The following is a 26,824-nucleotide window of genomic DNA, read 5'->3' on the forward strand; positions in this document are numbered from 1 at the left end:
GAAAGAAGGGAATAATATATAAAACAATTCACAATTCATCACCAAAACCCATGGTTTATTTTAAAGGACCAGTGTGCAAGATTTAGGGGGATCTATCAGCAGAAATGGAATATAATATACTTAACTATTAGAGATGTGCAGAGGGCCCAGGATTTGTATTTGTATCTGTATTTGGTGAAGCAGAAAAAAATATTTGTATTTGTATTTGTATTCAAATAAAAGTGGCTTAAAATTCCTATTTTTGCTTTTATTATGCTTTTTATTTTAGAAAATTAAAGTGTTACAATAAGTGTTCATGAATAAACTACCTTATGAAGGAGGTCCCCACACCAGGTCTCAAACTAGAGTCTCCAGATCATAGATGACTGCGCTGACTACTGAGCTAAAACTTTACTCATCACCTCATTGCAGACAGACCTCTACCTATTTATACACCCATAACACAGACAGCACACCGTGTAACGTGCAGCGATTCTTGCTTTGCACTTTTCATTTATTGCCTATTTTTTACAACCTAACTTTGTGGAAAGGAGAGGGGGAACAACAGGTTATGGCTACTGGCACTTTGCATGTGTCAGTAGCTCAGCTTTATCTCTGGAGAACACCCCCAAGTCTAAATAAGGAAATATGCGTTGTGTAGCAGATGGATGTGACTCACCTCGTTGAGACCTGCTGATAGACGTAACAGCAGAGCAGAGGAGAGTCTGAGATGGCGATGTAACTGACCTGCGCGCTGGTACTTGACATGTTTTTTTTCTTTCTTTCTTCCAGAAAACAAATAATTTTTAAAATATTTGTATGAAACAAATATTTGTAAAAAAAAAAAACAAAAAACAAAAAAAAAAACAACCCACTATTTGTGTTTTGCCAAATAATGTATTTGTACTCGGGCACACCCCTAATAAGTATGTTTTAATTAGTGTATAATCAATTGTCACTGTGTTTTTGTTAGCTTAGAATAAGCCCTTTATATCTACAGAGGGAGCCATGTTGCACCGCCATGTTTCTACAGTAGCCCAGAATGGACAAACCAAACACTGGCTCTAGAGAGGGTCATTCGCATTTTTCGTGAGTTACACAGCCAATTTAGGTTCTCCTACATGCATGAAGAGGAGGGGTTAGGGCAAGCAGCATTCAGTTGGTTGCAATCTGCAACCTCAACACTAGATGTCACTAAATCCTAAACACTGGTCCTTTAATGCCTTACATCAAGACAGCTTTCAGTGGGACTGTTGCTGAGCTGCTGTAGTTTTACAGTTTGATCTGTTGTTTGTCTGTGATTATGTGACCAACAACCATTGGTGACCAGTCAAATCAGTTTCTTTGGCGTAGCCTGAATGAGCAAAGAACTGTTTAGCTGTTTTCAACCAAACGCAGACACTGAGACACTTATTTATGTTCAGGGTTGGTTGGCCACATGAAGCACTTTTTTCTAATTTTGTGTGTTGACGTATTATCAAACATAATCTCTGCCTGGATGATGATCACAGTAATGAATGAAGCTACATTTCTATGTGTCTCTGCAGTGGGAGGGAGGAGGTCGGGGTGGATGGGGGGCTACAAGATGCAGGACTCTGACAGCTGAGACCCGGGTTCACATCCTGAGTCCTGTGTGTGTTCAGGTTTGGTTCAGGTTAGTGAAAGATGCTGCTGTGGCTTAAATGTTCATAAACAAGGTTGAGCTTCAAGTCACTGCAGACTTTTTTCTGTATTAAACAGAGACCAGGATCTTTCTCTGACCTGAACCAAGTGCTGCCAGAGTCTGAACACAACCACAAACACTTTCATAATGCTGGAGTTTCTACCAGCAGAGATTTTACTGCAACATCAGATATTTTGCTGAAAAAAAAAAAAAACAACAACCAGGTACTTTGTCTCTGATCATTTCACTCATAAGTTCAGTATCAACATTTTTGCAACTTAAATACATTGATTAACAACATTTTCTCATCATCTTGAGAGAAAATGTGATTCAGCAGCGTTACGTTTCTAACAAAACATGTGCTGTTGTAGTTTAGTCAAATATGAATGTAATTTCTAGGAGACAGAGTTGGCTCAAAGTGTAGAAGAACAATATCAAACAACATCTACATTTCTCAGACAGAATGAACATTTCAGAAAAAGCAAGAAAGTTGTTGAACATTCTCAGAAACATGATCAGTTGTGTATCATCAGCATAGAGGTGAAAAATAGCATGTTTATAGATAAAATCTGGCGATTAAACAAAAAAAAGAAGAAAGTAGAAAACTGGAAGCTTGCAGCACATGTTAACCTGCACAGTACACCATTTGGATCCAAATCCAGACATCATCATGTGTTTGCTGTCTCTGTGAGTGCAGAGTAGGTTTGGTCCGGATCCCTGCCGGCTGGATCCAGGCTCTAGTAGATGTTGTCTTCACACGTGGAGACTGGAGGATGGTTCTTATAGCTGACAGATAACTGAAAATAAAACAGGAATGACATCAAACCTAAAATATAGCAGTAACCACGGTAACAGCCTAGATATTGTGTTCTTCTTAGACAATTGCCTGATGACGACACACCACTGATTGTCATGGGAGACATGAATATCCATACTGACAAAACCCAAGCAGCTGACTTCCTATCACTTCTGCCTTCATTTGACCTCAAACAGGTCTCCATCCCTCCCACACACAAAGCAGGCAATACTCTTGATCTGATTTTTACTCGGAACTGCTCCACGGCTAATTTGTTTGTCACCCCCTACATCTGTCTGACCACTTCTTTATTCAATTCACGATCACTTTACCAGAACATCCTCATGCTCCTCCGCAAATGATCTCTTTCTGCCGCAACATCCGGTCCCTCACACCGACTCAACTTTCCAATGAGGTATTGGCTACCCTGCCTCCTCGAATGTTCCTCACTAGCCTCCTCTCTTAACAACCTCTGCCCTCTAACTTTCAAACCTGCTACCCACCCTAGTTCATGGCTTACTGAAGTCATCAAAAAGCAAAGGGCAGAACTCAGAGCAGCAGAGAGAAAATGGCGTAAATCCAGAGAGTCTACTGACCTCAATGACTATCAGAGTCTCCTTGCGTCATTCTCCTCCACTTTAAAAACTGCTAAGACCACTTACTATCAGAACAAAATCTGTAGTGCCACAGATGCACGGAAAATGTTCTCTGCTTTTAACTCACTCCTCAATCCGTCTCCTCCTCCGCCTTCCACTCTGCTCACTGCAGACATGTTTGTCTCATTTTTTACTGACAAGATCTCTGCCATCAGTAACCAGTTCTCTGAGCCTGACCAACTTAGTCTATAGCTGCCAGCTAACAGGGCCACACTGTCCTCATTCTCCCCTCTGACTGAGGAGGAAGTCTTCAAAATTCTGCTGGACTCTCATCCCACTACCTGTCCACTGGACCCAATACCATCCAATCTGCTACAGAACACTTCCCCCACACTTAACCCCGCAGTCACACATATTATCAACTCCTCACTTACAACGGGTGTTTTCCCTACCGCATTTAAGCAAGCCCCAGTAGAGTATCTTGGAGGGGAGAAGTGTCCAAACTGCACAACTTATCCACAGGGGTTCGTCAAGGGTCAGTGCTTGGTCCACTTCTTTTCTCATTGTATACTACCTCACTTGGCACAATCATCCACTCCCATGGTTTCTCATACCATTGCTATGCTGACAACACTCAGCTATTCCTGTCATTCCCGCTGGAAGACCACACAGTCTCGGCTTGGATCTCGTCATGTCTTGCCGTTAAATCAGTATGGATGAAAGAACGCCACCCTCAGCTTAACCTCTCTAAGACTGAGCTCCTTGTCATCCCAGCCAGTCCGTCCATACAACAAAACATCAGCATCCAGCTCGAATCAACCCAACTCATGCCCACAAAGTCTGCCCGGAACTTGGGTGTCATGATCAATGACCAGCTAACCTTTAAGGTTCACGTGGCCTCAGTCGCTCGGTCGTGTCGATTCGCCCTGTACAACATCAGGAAGATCAGACCCTACCTGTCTGAGCATGCAGCACAACTCCTGGTACAGGCTCTCGTAATATCACTCATTACCCTGCATGTACATTCAAACCACTGCAGATGATCCACAACGCGGCGGCATGTCTGGTCCTCAATCAGCCCAAAACAGCACGTCACCCCACTGTTCATATCCCTCCACTGGCTCCCAGTTGCTGCTCGCATCAAATTCAAAACCCTGACACTTGCTTACAGAACAACAACTAAAACGGCTCCTACCTGAACTCCATCATTCAGGTCTACACTCCCTCCTGCTCACTATGTCTGCCAATGAAAGGTACCTGGTACCGACACCACAACAGAGCCCTAAGTTGACAGCTATACTCTTCTCTTCTGTAGGTCGCTGGTGGTGGAACGAGTTACCTGACTCTGTTTGATCTGCAGAGTCCCTCTCAATCTTTAAGAAAAGACTAAAGACCCAGCTTTTGCACAAACATCTCTGCACTTGATGGACTGGAGGTAGAGAAATAACCAAAAAAAAACAAAAAAAACAAAATCTGCTTTTATGCACTCTATGCATTGCCTTGGTGCACTACCTGTTGGCATCTAGGTCCTCATCGGACTCAATCTTAAGCTTTATGGCACTTATTCGTGTTCTTCTCTCCTGACTAGATCCCTGCTGGTGTTGTATCAGTCTCAGATGTAAGTCGCTTGGATAAAAGCATCTGCTAAATGAAAAATGTAAATGTAAATTGTATTCTGATATTTTAGTGATAACAACTGGACAGGCCAGAGGTCTAGTAACAGTAATTATAATTTTATTTAATTATAGTTTTGTGCACACTAGTGAAGTGCTTGCAGACATGAGATTGTGAACTGGAAAAATAAAACATCTGCAAACAGTAAGAGTTAATTTGAGACACACAGGGCCCTATATAATGATCTAAAGCACATGGTCTGAAGCGCATGGCGCAAGTGCATTTAGGGTGTGTCCAAATCCACTTTTGCTTGTTTAACTGTTGAAGCACCAGACGCATGATTAAAAGGGGTTGTCCATAGTCTCCTCATTAATCATGGGTGAGATGACACATCAATCGGTGTCATCTCCCATTCCTTTTAAAAGCCAGGTGCGCTTGCACCTTAGCGGATTACTATTATAATGGCGCATTTGCCAAGTAGTAAGAAGAAATGCTCCTCTGCAGAGGAAACGGATCAGCTCGTGCATGAAGTGAAAGTGCACGATCCATAACGAGCACACTGGCCCCTGCTGCTCATGGACCCTCCCGTGGCCCCAGACCACCAGTTTAAGATCCTGTTCATTAATTTGTTGCAAATTTATTTTTGTTTGTTTTTTTTAATTACAGCTTTGGTTTCTTTAAAATTGTTTTGTTCAGTCATGGAGTAACAGGTCAAATCAGCAGGATTTTAATTGCTGAAAGAATGGAAACCTGATCACTGTACTCTAAAAAATGTAAAAGAATATTTGTTAAATATTGTTCAGAAATTAAATTATTAATTTTAATCATGAACATCCTTATGAGTTCACAATCACCCACCTCTTCTCCGTTATTATTATTATTATTATTATTACTGTTTTAATGTTTTTAAAATCAAATTATATATTAATGTGTTAGTGCTCTTTGTGCTCATCAGTTGTCTTGATTTGGTTTTGACTGACTGTAAATAAAAAACACTGTGGACACAGTATAACTCAAACTATGCATGAATCAAAACTCTGAAATGTAATCACCACCGAAAGCTTTATGATGAAATTAAAATATCACTGATTTAATAGTATTAACACATTTTATTTTTAAACCATATATTGGTCCCATTATCCATGATACAACACAGATCTTAATCAATGGCATAAAAATCTATAGAATTTGACTCATGTTGAATCAATCAATTATTAAACATGCAAAAAGTTTAAAATTAATATGTAAATATATTCATAAATTAACTCAAAATGAACAGTCAACATGCAACATGAAAATATAAACTGAATAAATAAAATTCAATCAAAGTTAATGTTTAAATGAAAATCAAAATAGTATCATGTTAAAACGATCTGAATCTAAATTATTCTTTAGTATTGCAACAAATGAAAAGCAGTCAATAAAATACAATTATCAATATGCATCTATCTTATAGAGTAATTATATGTCACAAAAGGTGAGTAAATAACAGAGTGTGAGTCAAGCAAGAGGAAAGTTAAAAACAATCTCAGACAGAAAGAAGTTCTCCCAGAAACTCATGAAGAAGCCATTTCTACGGTCTGCTTGATGGACTCCCTTGTTGCTGCATAAGGGGCTGATTCTGTTAGAAAAACAAAACTTCAGTCAGTCATCTCACATGGAACACATTATAGAACAAGTCCTGAGTAAACAGTATTTATATATATGAAATTAATTTGGTGAAACTGACATCAACTATGGAATCACAGCAGTAACAGCAAGATTGATTAACCTTGATCAAGAGCAAGATCAAACATTTGATTAGTATGTAAACCTCACTTTCAGTCGGGGCTAATAGAGCAGCTACAGTCAAAGTCAGAACCTCCTGATTAAACTCTACTGTTTGCATGTCAGAGTGAAAAGTGACAGAGCAGCGACCTCTAGTGACCTCTGTACTGATCACATGTCAGTCAGCCTCACAGTAGTGAAAAGAGGGGGATTCACAAGTGATGTAGAGATTTGTATCAATATTTTTGGTCTGAAACTGGAATTGTTGATAGATTGATAGATTTACCTCTGGTGGTGGTTGCTGTCGCCTTCTTTGCTCCTGAAGAGCATTTAACACAGTGAGTGATGATAGAAAACACATTTAGTGAGAAAACATGAAATTAGTGTCACATGATCCTTTCCCTGATTTTTATTTTTCTGCTCTCTGTCATTTGTATCATGTGTGTTCTGTTACAGCTCTGTGAAAAACTTTAATTAATATGTTTTAAATACTATATAGAAAAAGGTTAATTTTATTGGTGTAACTGCAGGATCTATATAGAATACAATATATTTTATCTTTCCTGCTAATGTCTCCTTGTTATTTACCAACAAAAACATTTGTGTTGTTGCTCCTTTGCTTATTAAATGAGCTCCAAGTCCATCAGTGAAAACTGCAGTGGTGAGGTCAACTTGCAGGTTAGATAGCCAATTAAAATAACTCATAATAAAAACAACAATAATAATAATAATAATACATTGTATTTGTAGTATCATATCAAGACATGACCACAATCATCCACTAACTTAACCACATGGTTATTATGTATTATTATGTATTATTATGTGAGTATCTGTGAATTAGAGTAGTATAATATTAATAGTATCATTGTGTGTTACTGACATTATAATAAATCCATAGCTGTAAATCCATAACAAATAAATAAATAAATGCAGTGGAAACCGCTTATAGTAATAAGTTACAGTGATATACTGCTTATATGGATCAAAAAGCTTGAGAATCATTCCACACAAATGCTGTTTAAAAAATTTGCTTAGAGTAATCAAGTAATCGACTTATTCATTTTGGGTCTTTTCATACATGAAAACATATGGAAAAAAACATTTTAAACTACGGTAATTCTATTTTCTTTTTACCTTACTCCCATAGTACATGTATGATGTGTATTTAGCGACTGCGGCACCATTATCAAGCATTGCAGCACCTCTGCAGGGTAGTGTGGAGGTGTGGGGTGTGGGTATGTTTATATGTATCCGCTGTGAAACAATCAGAAAATAATGTTTTCTTCCTCTTATTCACCGGCTTTCTTGCAGCCACTGCTCACTCTCCTCATCCGCTCTGTAGCTCACTCGACCACTGCCGCTCTCTCTCGCTGTCATCTTTTTTAAAATGAGTTGGGAAGCTGTCAGCAAAGCCTAACTTTACTTTTAATGTTATCAAACAAAAAGCAATGTCCTCCTCTCTTCCTAGTAATGTTTTTGTCTTCCCTCATGGCAGAGTTGTACAGCGTCCAGAAGTTGATTCTAGTTCAACTTTCTCACTGCGGAGCCCCTGCAGCCCCCACCCCCACAGCCTAAACTCACAACGCACAACCTGTCTGCCTCAGGCTGGGAGGCTGTGTACAAATTGAAGTCATGATGGGAAAAAGAAAAAGAAAAAGTCATTTTCTCTTAATGAAAGACGTAGTCTCCCTCAAGCTTAAAAAAGAAAAAGTCATTTTCTCTTAATGAAAGACATAGTCTCCCTCAAGCTTATGACAAAGTGCCAATATATATATATATATATATATATATATATATATATATATATATATATATATATAAAGAGAGAGAGAGAGAGAGAGAGACCAAAACAATTTTTTGTACCAGGCTGTAAACACGTTTATTTCTGCTTTGCTTTTGGAGCCTCAAGTGGCCATTTTAGGAACTGTAGTTTTTGGCACTTTGACATTGGCTTAATTTTTCAGGCCCGAACGTTTCCCCTTAGCAAAGCCTCAGGCACGACAGAGCGCAAGGGAGAGGGCCATGGCTGGTAGGATGAGAGGAACTAGGAGCAGCCATGTGGAAGGGGAAGGACCACACATCGAGGACGCCAGCTGCTGGCGTTCCTGTTGTACTGTTGGTTCCACAAACTGAGAGACACTGACATTATTAAACTTTTAACAGAGGACTTTTTAATGTTTTACTCTTAAGGAACATTTTAGGACTTTTAGACATTTTATAGTTGCATTTTACTGGTTATTATTTTATGGTGATAAACCTTTTTAAACATTTTAAGTTGTGGAGTCCTAGGGCTATTTTTAAACCCTAGGTGGTGCTGATTGCATTTTACAACTACTATTTACTTTTTAAAGTATTTTCAACAAAGTATTGAGGTGCCTGAGCAGAGTTAACCAAGGGTTTGTTTCTTTTAAGCATAAACATGATAATGCCTGTTTTCTCCTGGTGCACCATGGATGCCAAAGTTTGGGGGTCCTGATTCAGAACTCAAATATGGGGACTTTGAACATTTGATGCCCTTCAACAAGTGGCTCTTATTTTAGAGGAGAACAGATGTGGACACCGGTGGTCGGAGTTGACATATACGGCTGTGGCGGGCGGGACAAACAACTATCACTCTCATCCACAGAAAGCTGACTGGAAGGCTGAGCTGAAACTAGAAATGAAGGATGAACTGATAGACCAGCTAAAGGACTGAAAGCAAGAACTCCTTAAAGAGCTAAAAACCAAGAAGCATGTCTCAACAAGCTGGCTATGTTCTGCAGTGTGAGCCAGACCACAGACGAGAAGTTTCTGCAGCCTCCAACATGTGGTCTGCGGATGGTAAGTCCATTTGAAGACGTTGAAGACAAGCATCTCACATTGCTAGATTCTGTAGAGTAGTCAGCCTACATCACCTTTATACTAGTCTCCCCTGTTGCTAAGGCCCAGGTGATATGGTTAGGCCAGAAGAACCTCACAAGGACCTGATTAAGCTTTTATTGGACAATGCCCACATGTTGAGGTGGTAATAGGTGGTGTTAAACTGACACTAGACACTGGCTCATAAACCACCTTAATGGCAATTTTTCTAAGCACTTCCCTGAACAGGGGCACTGGATTCATTTCAGAAGTGTGGGGGCCAAAAAGTCTGTGTGTGTGTGTGTGTGTGTGTGTGTGTTCATGTGTGTGTGTCAAAGGCCCCTTGGCCCCCCCACTTCTGGCGCCAGTGTCCCTGAGTATGCTGTTAAAAAATTTCCTCAATGATTAAGCTTAAAGCTGCCAGTGGTCCCCATGTCCCCTGTCTGGATGTCACTATGGATATTGAAATTGAGGGCCATAAAATTAACTAGCGGGGAGATTTTATTGTGGAGGATGGGTTTTCATCCAGCTTGCTGTTATGAAACCCCGATGGGCCAGTGTCTCTCTCTTGCCAGAACTCTAAGTTTCAGTGTGCCACAGGTCTATGGTGACCTCAGAAGATGGTTTACTGGGTTACATCTGTCCAGACCACCGCCACTGAGTTAGTGTACCAGCCTGGAGTGAAGTGGTAGTCTGGGAACGTGCCAAAGCCAGAATGAGAGGACTTGACTACTACGGCCTGTTTGAGGCACTCCAGGAGCCCAGTTCTGTTTCAGCAGATTGAACAATGACAGTAGTAAGACGAGGTTAAGTTCCCATTCACATTCGTAACCTACATGAGCTGGTTATGGTGGCCCTGAGGTGCTAAACACAACAACAAAACCAAAAACACATAAACAAATGAGGACAACAACACAACCACTCTTGTTTGTGATTGGACAAAACCCAAGTTAATTTTCAAAAACCATGACCATGATCGCCCCCTAATTTAACCACACGGTTATTATGTGAGTATCTATGAGTTAGAATAGAATATTAATAGTAGAATTGTATTTGTTTTACAAAACTATGTCACTGACATCATAATTAAGCCATAGCTGTAAATAAATAACAAATATAAAACCCCACCTCAAACAAAGCACCCACCTCATGGCTTGGTGTTCTTTGAGGGGTGGAGGGTCAGTGATATCGCTCCCCTCTCCCTACTGTGCTGAGCTCTGTGTTTCCTTATGAGGAGTGACAATATCAGAGTATATTCATGAAACATTAATGCTGTACATATTTAACATTCACTTCATAATCTATTCCATGTGAGCTGGCTACGGTGGCCTTGAGGTGCAAAACACAACAACAAAAAGGAACAGGTAGCCACAACAGTTGATGCTTATCTAGAACAATCATTGTGTTGTGGCTTCGGTTTTGTCCAATCACAGTTGTTCTTCCTACATTTTGTGTTCCTGAAATGTGTTTTGCACGTCATGGTGCCCACAGTTGGCTGAATTACATTAATAATACAGGAAGTGATCAGGTTGTTGTGGAAGAAAACTCTATAGAATATTATACTGTAACAGCAGCAAGAGGGAAGAGACAGACAGAGTAAACAAAGCACACATGTGGGTGAGTGACAGAGAAGAATGAAAAGGGGAAGAAAGAGATAACAGTAAAAAAAAATGCAAAGACAGGAAGAACATGCAAAAGAAAGTCAAAGGAAACAATCTGATGCACAGCAGCTGTGTTCTTCAAGATCCTGGATTACATTCAGTGACACCTGAACGACATTAATATAAGATTCAGACATTAATCTAACACGTCACAGACCTGCCTGAGTCACATTAATAGCTGCAGCCTATTCTGATGGACATTTCAGTAGATTATATAATAGATGCCAAATACTAGAGAAGTGAAAGAAGCAAAATACATGGAAGTTGGTTTGTGACTCTGTGTGCACATCTCTGCTAATTAAAGACATGCAACTTGAGGCTTTTGTGCTCTCTGCAGTTATCATTATGGACCAATCTGTTGGCTGAAATGTGGAGGAAAGCTTGAAACACTGTAAAAAATATTTTTACTGTCTGTAATACATCCACTCCCCGTCTTCATCTTGTTATGTGCAGCACCATATTTCTCCCGCTCCTCCTGTCACTCCACGTTAAGTTCCACTCTGTTACATTAAAATACCAGTTTGAGGAGCAGAAATTTGCCAACCCAATCGCCAGAACAAAACGTTGCCATTGAACATTTCTGCAAACCACAGAAAAGTTGAATATCTACGTTTCAACACGTGTAATACATAGCACATTAACATTTCAACAATACTTATCATATCAACATTTCTACAATACATAGCACATTAACATTTCTACCTGTTGAATAATGATGTTTTATGGTGTGACAACGCTGTGGTTAAGGTCTGGTTAGGTTTAGGCACCAAGACCACTTGGTTAGGTATAGATCATGGTTTGGGTTAAGATAAAATAAAAAATAAAATCAATGTCCTGATGTCACACTAAAAACACCCGCTTTTGTCGGTTGAAACAGGAAGCGGGCAGTGGTTACGAGGTAGCCTTGAACCATGCTCTCTGCTGATTTCCAACTTTCTGCCTTCGAATCATCCATCGACCCCTCCTCCTCCCTATAGGAAAGTCAGCTCATATAGATCGCATGTGAACTACTTCACTTTAGAAATATTGATATGATATATTTTGTTGAAAGTTGATATGATACGTATTGTTGAAATGTTAATATGCTACGTATTACACGTGTTGAAACATAGATATTCAAAGTTTCTGTGGTTTGCAGAAACATACAATGCCAACATTTTATTCTGGCGACCGGGCTGAATATGCAGAGCTATGCTCAAACCGTTCGGGAGTGAAGCAGTGGCAGCCCAGGACCCAAAGCTTTGGCACTGCCCTCACAGCCTTTGTGTTCACAGCTACTGTTGATATGAATACAAAGGAGATCCACACTTTTTACCATAAGTGTTGCAATATAGGAGCATTTGAGGGGATACAGTGATTTGCGACTCAAAAAGAATGTGGGAGGAGGGTAAAGTGAGGGGGTCAACGGCTCCTTGGCCCCCTACTTTCAGCGGCAGTGTCCCTGAGTATGCTGTGAAAGAACTCCCTCAATAATTAAGGTTAAAGCTGCCAATGGCCCCCATGTCCCCTGTCTGGACTATGTCACTATGGATTTTGAAATTGAGGGCCACAAAATTAGCCAGCGAAGAGCTTTTATTGTGGAGGATGAGTTTTTGTCTAACCCCCTCATCATAGGCACGGATGTGGTATAAGCTTGCTGAGATGCTGTGTTGTGAACCCCGATGGGCCAGTGTCTTTCTCTTGCCTGAATCCTAAGTTTCAGTGTGTTTTTCTAGGTTACATCTGTCCAGACCACCGCCACTGAGTTAGTGTACCAGCCTGGAGTGAAGTGGTAGTCTGGGAACGTGCCAAAGCCAGAATGAGAGGACTTGACTACTACGGCCTGTTTGAGGCACTCCAGGAGCCCAGTTCTGTTTCAGCAGATCAAACAATATCAGTGGTGAGATGAGGTCGAGTTCCCATTCACATTCGTAACCTACATGATTTCCCTGTCTCCATAGGACACAACCAGAAGCTGGGCAGACTATTTCAGGTGGATGAAATGAACATCCATGAAGCAGGCGACATCAGCCTGAAACCTGGTGCTGATGGTGTGGTGCAAGTGGGGTTGATAGATTCCAGTGATGGGATAGAAGAAGACCAAGTGTTTGACGTGTTGTAGCTCACTGATCAACAGGACCTGGCCCAGGATGAGCAGAGCCATTTAGCAGCTCTGCTGGTGGGAGAAGGTTTTCTTTGCCCATGAGGAAGACTTCAGGATGACTGATGTGGTGAAACATTGCATACCCACAGGCAATGCGGCTGCCATATCCCAGGGATAAACCCTAGGTGGCTTGTCAGCATTTTACATTTTTACCTCTTTAATAGTCCTCCTATTTATTTTCAACAAGCTATTTATTTCCCTAATTGAATTGGCCACAGAACAAAAGCACCCACCTGATAGCTTGGTGTTCCCTGAGGGGTGGGGGGGTCAGTGGCGTCGCTCCCCTCTCCCTGCTGTGCTGAGCTCTGTGGTTCCTTATGGGGAGGGACAAGATCGGAATATATTCACGAAACATTAATGCTGTACCTATTTTACATTCACATTATAATCTATATTATAATCTATTCCACATGAGCTGGTTACGGTGCAAAACACAACAACAAAAAGGAAAAGGTAGGGACAACAATTCTTGTTTATGATTGGACAAAAGCCAAGTTAATTTTTCAAAACCATGACCATAACCATCCCCTAATTTAACCACATGGTTATTATGTGAGTATCTAAGAGTTAGAATAGAATATCAATAGTAGAATTGTATGTGTTTTACAAAATTATGTCAATGATATCATAATTAATCCATAGCTGTAAATAAATAACAAATATAAAGCACCCACCTGATGGCTTGGTATTCTTTGAGGGGTCGGAGTTCAGTGGTGTCGCTCCCCTCTCCCTGCTGTGCTGAGCTCCGTGTTTCCTTATGAGGAGTGACAATATCAGAGTATATTCATTAATGCTGTACATATTTTACATTCACTTCATGATCTATTCCATGTGAGCTGGCTACGGTGGCTCTGAGGTGCAAAACACAACAACAAAAAGGAACAGGTAGGGACAACAGTTGATGCTTATCTAGAACAATCATTGTGTTGTGGCCTCGGTTCTGTCCAATCACAGTTGTTCCTCAGGGCTGAAGCAGAGGCAGCCCAGGATCCGAAGCTCTGGCATTGCCCTCACAGCTGTTGTGTTCACTGTTGCTGTTGACATGAACACAAAGGAGATGCGCACTTTTTACCATAGGTGTTGCAATATAGGGGCATTTGAGAGGATACAGTCATTTGCAACTTAAAGAGAATGTGGGAGGAGGACATCATAGGACACAATCAGAAGCTGGATGGATGAAATCGACATTGATGAAGCAGGTGACATCAGCCTGAAGCCTGGTGCTGATGGTGTGGTGGAAGTGGGGTTGATAGATTCTAGTGATGGGATAGAAGAAGACCAAGTGTTTGACGTGTTGTAGCTCACTGATCAACAGGACCTGGCCCAGGATGAGCAGAGCCATTTAGCAGCTCTGCTGGTGGGAGAAGGTTTTCTTTGCCCATGAGGAAGACTTCAGGATGACTGATGTGGTGAAACATTACAAACCCACCAGGGGTGTGCCCAAATACAAATACATCATTTGGCAAAGCACAAATAGTGGGTTTCTTACGAATACTTGTTTCATACAAATATTTTAAAAATTATTTGTTTTCGGGAAGAAAAGAAAAAAAAAAGTCAAATACCAGCATGCAGGTCAATCACATCTCTATCTCAGTCTCTCTCCTCTGCTCCACTGTTACGTCTATCAGCAGGTCTCAACGAGGGGAGTCACATCCACCTGCAGGAAGCACATCTCTCCTGGACGTACTGACACTTTAATTTTCTAAAATCAAAAACATAATAAAAACAAAAACTGGATTTTTAAGCCTCTTTCCACTTTTATTCAAATACAAATGCAAATAATTTTGCTGCCTAAACAAACACAGATACAAATGCAAATACTGGGCTCTCTGCTCATCCCTAAGACCCACAGGATGACCCACAGGCAATGCAGCCCCCATATCCCAGGGATAAACCCTAGGTGGCTTGTCAGCATTTTTCAACTTTACCTCTTTAATAGTCCTACTATTTATTGTCAACAAAGTATTTATTTTCTCAATTGAATTGGCCACAGAACAAAAGCACCAGTGGGTCAGTGGGGTCGCTCCCCTCTCCCTGCTGTGCTGAGCTCTGTGGTTCCCAATGAGGAGTGACAATATCAGAGTATATTCATGAAACATTGCTGTACAAATTTTACATTCACTTCATAATCTATTCCATGTGACCTGGCTACAGTGGCAAAACACAACAACAAAAAGGAACAAGTAGACACAACAGTTGATGCTTATCTAGAACAATCATTGTGTTGTGGCTTCGGTTCTGTCCAATCACAGTTGTTCTTCCTACATTTTGTGTTTCATGAAATGTGTTTTGCACGTCATGGCGCCCACAGTTGGCTGAATTACATTAATAATACAGCTACGCCTTATGGGGAGGGACAAGACCAGAGTTTTTTCACCAAACATGTTTTACAAAATTATGTTACTGACATCATAATTAATCCATAGCTATAAATAAATAGCAAATATAAAGCACCCACCTGCTGGCTTGACATTCCTTGAAGTGGTTGGATGGGTGTAGGGTGGTCGCTCCCTTCTCCCTGCTGTGCTGAGCTCTGTGATTCCTTATGGAGAAAGAGCAAACCAGAGAGAGAGATTCTAGTTGAGAGAGAGCAGCCCTAGATTCAATACTTTATTGCCATACAACTTAGTTGTTAGGAATTTACCTCCGTATGCTCATAACAGAACAACAAACAATCACAGCATAACAGTCGAGACACATAATAATAATAATTAAAAAAAAAAACGTAACCTCCACGCCATAAAATATTACATACATCCGTGGATGTAAAATATTAGTCCTGGAGGAAAGTCTGGTAGAAAATAAGATTAAAATGTCAGTTGCTTTAAAATACAGTAGTAGTTAAAATGTAACAGTAGTAGTAATAGTACTAGCTGTAGTAGTAGTATTAGTAGTAGTAGTAGTAGTAATAGTGCTTTGCTTTCATGAGGCGCTGGTGCAGAACTGGGGAGCCAACAAAGCCATAATATAACTACAAAGTTATATAATCATTATTCAGCTTTTTTCCAAATAAATGTTCTGGTCTGCGGACCGGGGTCTGGGAACCCCCAGTTTATATCATCTTTTATGCAGCCCGGCTCTTTTGATATCTTTTTCAATAAAGACAAAGGCCTAGCTCCTTGGTCTTTTGTTTATTTCCAGCCTTATTACTCCGTCACATCCTTTATGTTCTCTTGGCACCAGTTACTTCACTGGTCCTCAATTTAATAAATCTTTTGGTGGTAGAACCTTTGCCCACTGAGCTCCTCTTCTTCGGAATAAACTACCACTGCACATTTAGGAGGGAGCCTGAAAACAGGCCCACACGGAATCTGCACCCGCAGAATTCCAATGACACCTCCACAGATTTTCCGCAGATTTTAAACCAATAGAGATGCTGCTTGTAAGTTTTATGTTTGAGTGTCATGTTTTTTGCCTTTGCCATTTTTAGACGTTCTCAAAAGATATTTGGTGGGATATTTCAGATAGATATTTCAAGAGCCTTACCAGGTATTTATTTATGTATTTGTTTGTTTATGTGTTGTATTGTTAATTGTTGGGAGATGATTGATGGTTAATGTTTTTGCAAATTAATTTTTGCTCCCTCTGCTCCACATTGAACCTCGCATTTTAGTGGCCATGTGTCCTGCATTTTATGCTGGTCGAGTTTTCCAACAAACGTTCACACTTTGTTTTGAACTGTTTGTGATTAAATAAAATCTCAAATTCAATGGTTCTACTAAAATCTACGACATATTTCTCTCAGCCTGCTTGAGGTAATCTTAGGTTGTTTTAATGTATTGTGTGCTTATTTTGCTCAAAAACAATCTTTGTTATCTTAAATGAATATCGTCTATCACATTACAAGCAAAAAAACATTCCGCTGAATTCCGCAGATTTTCACTCTGGATCACCGCTGAAAACTGTAAAAAAAAATCTGCAGATTCTGTGTTGGCCTGCTGATAACTGCTAACTGAAGAAGCAGCCAAATCATCGCTTTAGGGAGCTGAACGTTGCCCACAAGCATCCTCATGATTTTCATACTCAAACAGAAATGTAGCTATATGAAAGTGTGTGACACATAATATACATAGAACAAATAAACACACACTAACACTCATTTTATGACGTAAACATAAAGCAATGAATGCACGCTACTTATCGCTGATTGATTATTTAAAAAAACAAACAAGAAACAGCTCGTAGATAGACTGCGTAAAAATGACGTCGTCAGCAGTTTGTTTCAAAACTCTGTGTGTGTAAAAAGCAAATCCACACACGTGGAACTGATATTCACAAATGTTTTTTCGATTCACAAATAAAAACTGAGTTCACAAATTTCTGTTGGAAAGTTGTAAATGTTAAGAAGATGTTCACAAATGCTTTTTATTTATTTCTAAATTAATTTAATGTATTCACAGATATATTTTTTAATTTTTCAGCTCCGTTTTATATTTGCAAAATATTTTTGTGAGTTTACAAATCTGTTTTTTGTATTTGTGGAAGGTGCTCATATTTACATTTACGCACAGATTGTCGATCTGCTCATTCAAATCATTAAAGAGAGAAGAACAGTTCCTCAGGTTCCTTAATGTTCAAGACATCAACTTTGTATACAAAATTTAAAGAGTGGATGGAAATGACATGACAGAAACAAATATCTCTTTTTCGGGTTACAGTCAGAAGTTGATTTGTGACAACAAGAGGAGTGCTGAGGTTGGCAGAGTCATACTAGTTGTCCAACCTGGGACCTTTTCTATATTTCTATTAACATTAGGTAACATAGAGAAGAACGGTTCCTCAGGTTCCTTAATGTTCGAGACATCATACTCTAAAATGTTTCTAAAGATGAAACTCATTTGTAGAGTCACAAAGTAATCGGATGTAAAATGTGTTGCCTTTATAATGTTAGTTTTTAAATTTACAACAATCAGTTTGTACGATTTTTAAAAACCTTTTCAGACATTTGTGCTTTTATGTTTAATGTCAGAAAACCAACCTGTGGATGTTATTTTCTTACTCTTCTGTAATCAAAAATCAAATAAGAATAATTTCTTGTGATTAATAGAACAAACCCACTTCAAATAATCTTAATCATTTACTTCATTAACATATTTCATGCTGCGTATTTCTTGTGTATGTGATGGATGCTGTCAATATGATCTTTCTGTCTAGAGCAGCATCTCATTTCTCTGCATTATTGATTCAGTATCTGATTGTTTCAATGTGTTTTCATTGTTCACAGCTCCAACCACTTCAAAACCCAACCGGACTCTCCGACCTTTTCCAACATCAGTCCCATCAGCCTCCACACCAACAACAACACAGAGTTTAATCTCCAGTTCAGGAAGCTTCACACCTTCATCATCTTTCCCTGAAACCACAGAGCAGTTTACTATTTCACAGTATTTTTAAATCTCATGTTGGGCATGACATTCCCATGCTTTGGCTGTTAAAAACAGAGTATCAGAAAACTTCCTCTGATACTCTTAAATCATACAGTTAATATGAGGTTTCACATCCCCATTTTCAGAGGTCATGTGGGTCATATAATAGGGTCAAAAATAGAATTATTCATTCATTAATGTACCCTCAACCACCATCATCATCGTCATGTCGCAGACAGAGAGAGAGATAGAAAGAGGAAGGGGAAGGAATGTTAACTTAAAGCATCGTCAGCTTCCTGATTGATCAGACAGACATATAGAGGCAGTTCTCTCACAGTTTGATGATTTTCTGCATCAGGATCAAACTCAGAATGAATATCCACCATGTTCTGTTCTTCTGCTTCTTATCAGGTGAGGACTGATTACCTGACTGTGTCTTTAAAGCTGCAGCACAAACTGCTTCTGGACATTCATTGTGTTCATTTTAACAAATGTCAGATTTGTATCACACAAGTTTTCATCTTGCTGTCATGTTAATTAGTTTTCCTATCGTTCTCTAAATTATTCTGTTACTAATAACAACATCTCTATAATCTAATCTTGTAATTTAACTAAATTAAACATAATCTAATTTAACAAAACATATGAACCATCCATCATGAATATTTGTTGCTCATTAATGTGTTTGATATTAGAAAGTATGAAAGAAAAACATTGAAAAACAGACGTTACACAGAGACACTGTGACTACAACTGCAGCTACAAGTAGAACAACAGCAACTGCTGTACAGTCAGTGAAAACTTTGCTAATGGCTGCCTCTGTATCATCTCTGCTTCTCTGTGAACTGATGGATTAGCCCTCATTAATCTGCAGTCTGTTTACAGTAAGTCTACAATACACAAAGTATTGATCATCAGTATTCACTGTTCATCTTTCCAACAGCACTGCAGGATGGAAACACTGGACTCGTCAATGCAATAAGAGTTTTTGCTGGAGCTGAAGGAGGAAATGGTTCACTTATTTGCCACTTGACTTCATCTGGAAGCACCAAGTTCTTCTGTAAAGGAAAATGTAAAGAAGAAGACATTCTCATTAAAACAGATGATGTCACAGCTCAGAGTGACAGATACAGCATCAGATATAAAGACGGATCTTCTGGAAGAAGAACTGTGACTGTGACCATCACACAGCTGACCGAGTCAGACTCAGGACGGTACAGATTTGGTTTGGGTGGATCTTCGGTCCCAGATTCTTACTGTGACTTTGACCTCATAGTTACAGATGGTGAGTTTCTACTGAAAGTCATAAAACCTGATATATTTACTATGTTCATCCCATTTAATGATTCTGAAGCATAAGAATAAATGAAGTCAGATAGAATTTAATTAAATTGTTGAAGAATGTGAGACGTTTATGATATATTGACCCAGTGTATCAATGTTGGATGAAATCATTACTCCAGCAGTCAGACTGTGGTTGAACTGGGCAGCTCCCAGTGTGACTCTGTGGATCTGTGTAAATGTGAAGCAGGAAATATTGTGATCAGACTGCAGCATCTTACAGGAAGTACAGACAGTAACTGTTGATTGTTCATCTTTTCAGCAGCAACGTTGGGTGACAACACTCGTTTCTCCCGTGCAGAAACTGAGGGAGGAAGTGTCACACAAGAATGCCTCAATAGTGTCTATGGAAGCAGGAAGTTCTTCTGTAAGAATGAATGTAAAAAAGAAGAAGACATCCTGGTTGAAACAGAAGAGAACAGAGCTCAGAATGGCAGATTCAGCATTGAATATAGAGAAGGATCTGTACATGGACTGTATGTGACCATCACACAGCTGAAGAAGTCAGACACAGGACGGTACAGGTGTGGTTACGGCAGAGCTTCGTCTCCAGATTCATCCTACATGTTCTCGATCTTTGTTGTCGATGGTGAGTTTTATATTTTATTTTCTGTTCACATTCTGTTCAATGAATGTCAATTTTTAAATGGTTAATATTATGAAAAGTTGTCTTGTTTTCATTTAACCTTTTCATGCATGAGTTATGATAACCTCAGTCAGGAGTTTTTTTGTTTTTATTCTCCTTTAGGCATGAAAATAAATATTTGAACTTCATTTTTTTTAAACATGCACTTTTCAAGGAGTTTTTACATGTCCACTCAGGTGGACAACATGCATTGAGTTTTCAACTGAAGGAATATGTATTTAACAAACCCATTAATAAAATGATATATTATTTGAAAACTATAAAATAATATACATTATCAAAGCTGTTAAACTAATGTTTTAACACATTTTAACATATTCTAATACTGTTCAGTGCAATGCAAAAACACTGAACTTTGTTCCTGACTCTTCAGCCTCTCCCCTCTGTCTTAATGCATTTATTAGCACATGAGCTACAGATGACTTGAAATGCAGAAGATCCTTCTTTTCTAATCCAGACATTCTTTTGAGGTGCCAGGCATTCCCTCAGCATCCTCAACATCCTCAGCAACCCCCAGCAACCTCAGTATCCCTAGCCCCCTCAAAACTGCAAGTTACATTCCAATAACATAAATCAATTGATTTAGAGCCAAAACAGTTACTCCAGATGAAGTATTTTCAAGAACAACAAAGTTGCAGTAATAGTATAATTGTAGTTGGAACATAGTCAGCGATGCATGATGTCCAACTTAGTGGACAGATGATTAATTGTCATTTTCTCCAAACATAAAATCAATACTTGGAAATTTTAACAATTGTATTACTCCTTAGTTGTTACTTGATGTTACAAAATTTTATTAACCTGCAAGGGTCCACTACCATAGAAGGATTGCCAAGATATTCCTGAGCTGCTGATCGTTTCTGGCCAGCCAGCAGCCATCTTGGTTTTGAGTAATTAGTAACAAAGGCCGGCCAATGGATGGCAGCGTATGGAATGACACACTAGAGTCTACTGTGGTGGCTGATGTTCAACTATACCATCAAAATCCATGCATATATAAGAAAATGGCTTTTGAATACCTACAAACTGTAGTGACCACTATGCATGAAAGGGTTAAAATAAAAAAAGAATGAATTTTGGGGGTGACCTGATTGCTGAGTGGTTACCACATGGGCACTAATACCCTGAGCAGCGAGACCCCAGTTTCATCCCTCTGCCTTCTTTCCCCACATGTCCTGTCTCTCTCCACTATCACTATCAAATAAAGGCATGAAATGCCCCCCAAAAATATCTGAAAAAAATAAACTTTGAATACAAAATTTAAAGAGTGGATGGAAATGACATGACAGAAACAAATATCTCTTTTTCGGGTTACAGTCAGAAGTTGATTTGTGACAACAAGAGGAGTGCTGAGGTTGGCAGAGTCATACTAGTTGTCCAACCTGGGACCTTTTCTATATTTCTATTAACATTAGGTAACATAGAGAAGAACGGTTCCTTAATGTTCAAGACATCAGACTCTAAAATGTTTCTAAAGATGAAACTCATTTGTAGAGTCACAAAGTAATCTGATGTAAAATGTGTTGCCTTTATAATGTTAGTTTTTAAATTTACAACAATCAGTTTGTACGATTTTTAAAAACCTTTTCAGACATTTGTGCTTTTATGTTTAATGTCAGAAAACCAACCTGTGGATGTTATTTTCTTACTCTTCTGTTATCAAAAATCAAATAACAAGACTTAATAATAATAGAACAAACTCACATAAAATATTCTTAATCATTTACTTCATTAACATATTTAATGCTGCATTTTTCTTGTGTATATGATGGATGCTGTCAAAATGATCTTTCTGTCTAGAGCAGCATCTCATTTCTCTGCATTATTGATTCAGTATCTGATTGTTTCAATGTCTTTTCATTGTTCACAGCTCCAACCACTTCAGAACCAAACTGGACTCTCCGACCTTTTCCAACATCAGTCCCATCAGCCTCCACACCAACAACAACACAGAGTTTAATCTCCAGTTCAGGAAGCTTCACACCTTCATCATCTTTCTCTGAAACCACAGAGCAGTTTACAGGTACAGGACAGTTCATGTCTGTCCATCTGTCCATCACTGTCTCTCTGCAACAAAACGTCCTCTTAAAACAGTCAAATTCAGCATAACAACGTTGTCTAATAAGAATAACAAGATGGTCCAACATGTGTTTCAGCACATAAGACAGTTCAGCACCTAGAAGAAAACATTTCACATTCAATTTTACAATAAATTTCCTTGTTATCTTCACGTCTAATGTTTAAACACATCCTACATTTCTAATGATGTAAGATAATTATTAACATGTGATGTCAGCACATGACAAGTCAAGAAACATTCAGACCAAAGACTTTGGGATTTTTTTTCAACAGGAAGATCTCATTTTTGATAAAGGTTTCCTGTGTAGTTTTCTTGTAAACAAGGTTATATTTATATTCAGGGTTACTCACCAAAACATGCTGAGTGTATCCTTTAGGTCCAACATAAGTGTTGAACATGTTTCCTCAATCATAAATATTTGTAAAGCTGATTATATAAAGTATTTTAAATCTTGCATTGCTTGCAGTCTTCTTCTCTCCTGCTTTTGTTGGTGCATTGCTGTGTTTCTGGGCAGGTTCCTGCATCCTGTAGATCAGTGGGATGATGTGAAACCACTGGCAGGATTGTGTATCACGTCAACCACGTGTGCACAATGTAGACCTGCATGTAAAAACAAGCTACTTGTGATCAAAAACACATCCCCCTACTCTCTTTTCCCACATGTCCTGTCTCTGTCCACTATCACTATCAAATAGAGCCATAAAATGTCCAAAACACATGTTAAAAAAAAGGAATATTGGATACAAAATTTAAAGACTGGATGGAAATGACATGACAGAAACAAATATCTGTTTTTTCGGGTTACAGCCAGAAGTTGATTTGTGACAACAAGAGGAGTGCTGAGGTTGGCGGAGTCATACTAGTTGTCCAAATAACAATACTTTTTAGTGATTAATGGAACATATCTTAATCATTTACTTCATTAACGTATTTAATGCTGCGTATTTCTTGTGTATGTGATGGATGCTGTCAATATGATCTTTCTGTCTAGAGCAGCATCTCATTTCTCTGCATTATTGATTCAGTATCTGATTGTTTCAATGTGTTTTCATTGTTCACGGCTCCAACCACTTCAAAACCAAACTGGACTCTCCAACCTTTTCCAACATCAGTCCCATCAGCCTCCACACCAACAACAACACAGAGTTTAATCTCCAGTTCAGGAAGCTTCACACCTTCATCATCTTTCCCTGAAACCACAGAGCAGTTTACAGGTACAGGACAGTTCATGTCTGTCCATCTGTCCATCACTGTCTCTCTGCAACAAAACATCCTCTTAAAACAGTCAAATTCAGCATAACAACGTTGTCTAATAAGAATAACAAGATGGTCCAACATGTGTTTCAGCACATAAGACAGTTCAGCACCTAGAAGAAAACATTTCACATTCAATTTTACAATAAATTTCCTTGTTATCTTCATGTCTAATGTTTAAACACATCCTACGTTTCTAATGATGTAAGATAATTATTAACATGTGATGTCAGCACATGACAAGTCAAGAAACATTCAGACCAAAGACTGAGATGTTTTTTCAACAGGAAGATCTCATTTATGATAAAGGTTCCCTGTGTAGTTTTCTTGTAAACAAGGTTATATTTATATTCAGGGTGTCACAGCCCGGCTCACAGGCTGCGACAAAATATGGGAGACCAGACGTGTCTTGTAGCTGAGGATACGTGTGTATTTACAAAATGATAACGGAACAAACGTGAAAGTCAGTAAGCAGTAATGTAGGCATGTGTGGATGTGTGCATGTCGGTAACCAAAAAAAACAAAACAGCTGTGCTGCGCCGCTATCGAAGTGGACCAGGTGTGATGAAGGAGGAGAGGGAAGCTCTGTAGGCAGCCAAGCTTTATAGTCATGACCACACCGGGCCCAGGTGTGGCTCATGATGGCAATTACGATCCTCCGCCCTGCCCCGGATCCTGCAAGACAAAAAAGAAACCAGCAAGCGGAACGCGGGAGCACCTAGTGGAGCAGAGGGGTCCTCACAAGGGTTACTCACCAAAACATGCTGAGTGTATCCTTTAGGTCCAACATAAGTGTTGAATATGTTTCCTCAATCATAAATATTTGTAAAGCTGATTATATAAAGTATTTTAAATCTTGCATTGCTTGCAGTCTTCTTCTCTCCTGCTTTTGTTGGTGCATTGCTGTGTTTCTGGGCAGGTTCCTGCATCCTGTAGATCAGTGGGATGATGTGAAACCACTGGCAGGATTGTGTATCACGTCAACCACGTGTGCACGATGTAGATCCACATGTAAAAACAAGCTACTTGTGGTCAAAAACTCCACAGGGAACCTTTAAGCTTCTAATACAAGACAAAAGATCCCAGACTTTTAAACTACTACATGTCTCTCTCTCTCTCTTCCTTCCCAGCTGTCTCTGAGGTCTCTCGCCCAGGTTACTTCTGGCCTCTGGTTGCATGTGTGCCTGTGATTGTTGTGCTGTTGGCTGTTGTTCTGCTGCTCCTCTACAAACTGAAGAAGAGGAGGAACTCTGGTTTGAACACCAGAGGAACCTCAGGCAGCAGAAACATGGAGGTGAATTCCTTTAACTCTGTATGTCTCATGTTAACTCTTACTGTTGGCAACATCAAAACTATAAATAAAATCACAGTTACTGTTAATAGACCTCTGGCCTGCCGAGTTTTTATCACTAAATATTAGCAAACAGTTGAAGAACACAATATCTGGGCTGTTACCGTGGTTACTGCTATATTAGGTGTGATGTCATTCCTGTTTTATTTTCAGTTATCTGTCAGCAATGAGAACTGTCCTGTCATCATTGAGAACCGTTCTGTCATCAAGGAGAACAGTCCTCCTGTCATCAAGGAGAACTGTCCTCCTGTCAGCAATGAGAACCGTTCTGTCATCATTGAGAACCGTTCTGTCATCAAGGAGAACCGTCCTCCTGTCATCTATGAGAACTGTCCTCCAGTCTCCACGTATGAAGACATCTACCAGAGCCTGGATCCAGCTGAAACCTACTCTACAATCACAGCAAACACATGATGATGTTTGGATTTGGATCTGGATTCTGTACTGTGCAGGTTAACATGTGCTGCAAAGTTCAAGTTTGTTCCACTTTCTTCCTTTTTTTTGTTTAATCAGCAGATATTAACTATAAACATGCTATCAACTAAATATGCTATTTTTCACCTCTATGCTGATGATACACAACTGATCATGTTTCTAAGAATGTTCAACTTCTTTCTTGCTTATTCTGAAATGTTCATTCTGTCTCAAAAATGTAGATGATGTTTGATATTGTTCTTCTACACTTTGAGCCAACTCTGTCTCCTAAAAGTTACGTTTATATGCGACTAAATTGCAACAGCATGTTTTGTTAGAAACGTAACGCTGCTGAATCACATTTTTTCTCAAGATGATGAGAAAATGCTGTATTTAAGTTGCAAAAATGTTATACTTAATATATGAATGAAATGTTAAGAGACAACATACCTGGTTCTTTTTTTCCACCAAAATATCTGATGTTGCCGTAATATATCAGCTGGTAGAAACTGCAGCAGTATGAAAGTGTTTGTGGTTGTGAATGCTGCTTGCCCTAACCCCTCCTCTTCATGCATGTAGGAGAACCTAAAGTGGCTGTGTAACTCACGAAAAATGCGAATGAGTGTTTGGTTTGTCCATTCTGGGCTACTGTAGAAACATGGCGGTGCAACATGGCTCCCTCTGTAGATGTAAAGGGCTTGTTCTAAGCTAACAAAAACACAGTGACAATTGATTATACACTTATTAAAACATACTTATTGGGGGTTTGCCCATTTGCCCGAGTACAAATACATTATTTGGCAAAACACAAATAGTGGGTTGTTTTTTTTTTTTGTTTTTTTTGTTTTTTTTTACAAATATTTGTTTCATACAAATATTTTAAAAATTATTTGTTTTCTGGAAGAAAGAAAGAAAAAAAACATGTCAAGTACCAGCGCGCAGGTCAGTTACATCGCCATCTCAGACTCTCCTCTGCTCCGCTGTTACGTCTATCAGCAGGTCTCAACGAGGTGAGTCACATCCATCTGCTACACAACGCATATTTCCTTATTTGGACTTGGGGGTGTTCTCCAGAGATAAAGAGCTACTGACACATGCAAAGTGCCAGTAGCCATAACCTGTTGTTCCCCTTCTCCTTTCCACAAAGTTAGGTTGTAAAAAATAGGCAATAAATGAAAAGTGCAAAGCAAGAATCGCTGCACGTTACACGGTGTGCTGTCTGTGTTATGGGTGTATAAATAGGTAGAGGTCTGTCTGCAATGAGGTGATGAGTAAAGTTTTAGCTCAGTAGTCAGCGCAGTCGTCTATGATC

General features: G+C 39.3%; 1 protein-coding gene and 2 long non-coding RNA genes across 6 annotated transcripts in view; 1 reads left to right on the plus strand and 2 right to left on the minus strand.

The window, feature by feature from the left end:
* LOC122981774 overlaps window positions 1–26,116 on the plus strand; it is a 299,214-nt gene extending 273,098 nt beyond the window's left edge. The window contains exons 5-6 of the mRNA XM_044350533.1: window positions 24,878–25,041; window positions 25,252–26,116. Coding sequence (XP_044206468.1) covers window positions 24,878–25,041; window positions 25,252–25,512 — 425 coding nt within the window. The 3' untranslated portion in view covers window positions 25,513–26,116. The remainder of the gene's footprint in view (window positions 1–24,877; window positions 25,042–25,251) is intronic.
* On the minus strand, window positions 5,744–14,656 carry LOC122981830. Of its 4 annotated transcripts, none has more exons than XR_006403325.1 (6): window positions 14,623–14,656; window positions 13,735–14,094; window positions 13,294–13,365; window positions 10,403–10,482; window positions 6,702–6,734; window positions 5,744–6,269 (listed from the first exon to the last, which is right to left on the minus strand). It is a non-coding gene; the product is annotated as an uncharacterized LOC122981830 (long non-coding RNA). The 4 variants fall into 4 exon arrangements; XR_006403322.1 differs by having other exon boundaries at window positions 13,294–13,374; XR_006403324.1 differs by lacking the exon at window positions 14,623–14,656 and adding an exon at window positions 14,366–14,455 and having other exon boundaries at window positions 13,294–13,374.
* Window positions 15,069–16,967, minus strand: LOC122981851. The gene is made up of 3 exons (XR_006403347.1): window positions 16,289–16,967; window positions 15,519–15,602; window positions 15,069–15,109 (listed from the first exon to the last, which is right to left on the minus strand). It is a non-coding gene; the product is annotated as an uncharacterized LOC122981851 (long non-coding RNA).
* Window positions 26,117–26,824: the final 708 nt, after the last annotated feature.

The sequence above is a fragment of the Thunnus albacares genome, chromosome 5 (assembly GCF_914725855.1).
Source record: "Thunnus albacares chromosome 5, fThuAlb1.1, whole genome shotgun sequence".
Taxonomy (NCBI): domain Eukaryota; kingdom Metazoa; phylum Chordata; class Actinopteri; order Scombriformes; family Scombridae; genus Thunnus; species Thunnus albacares.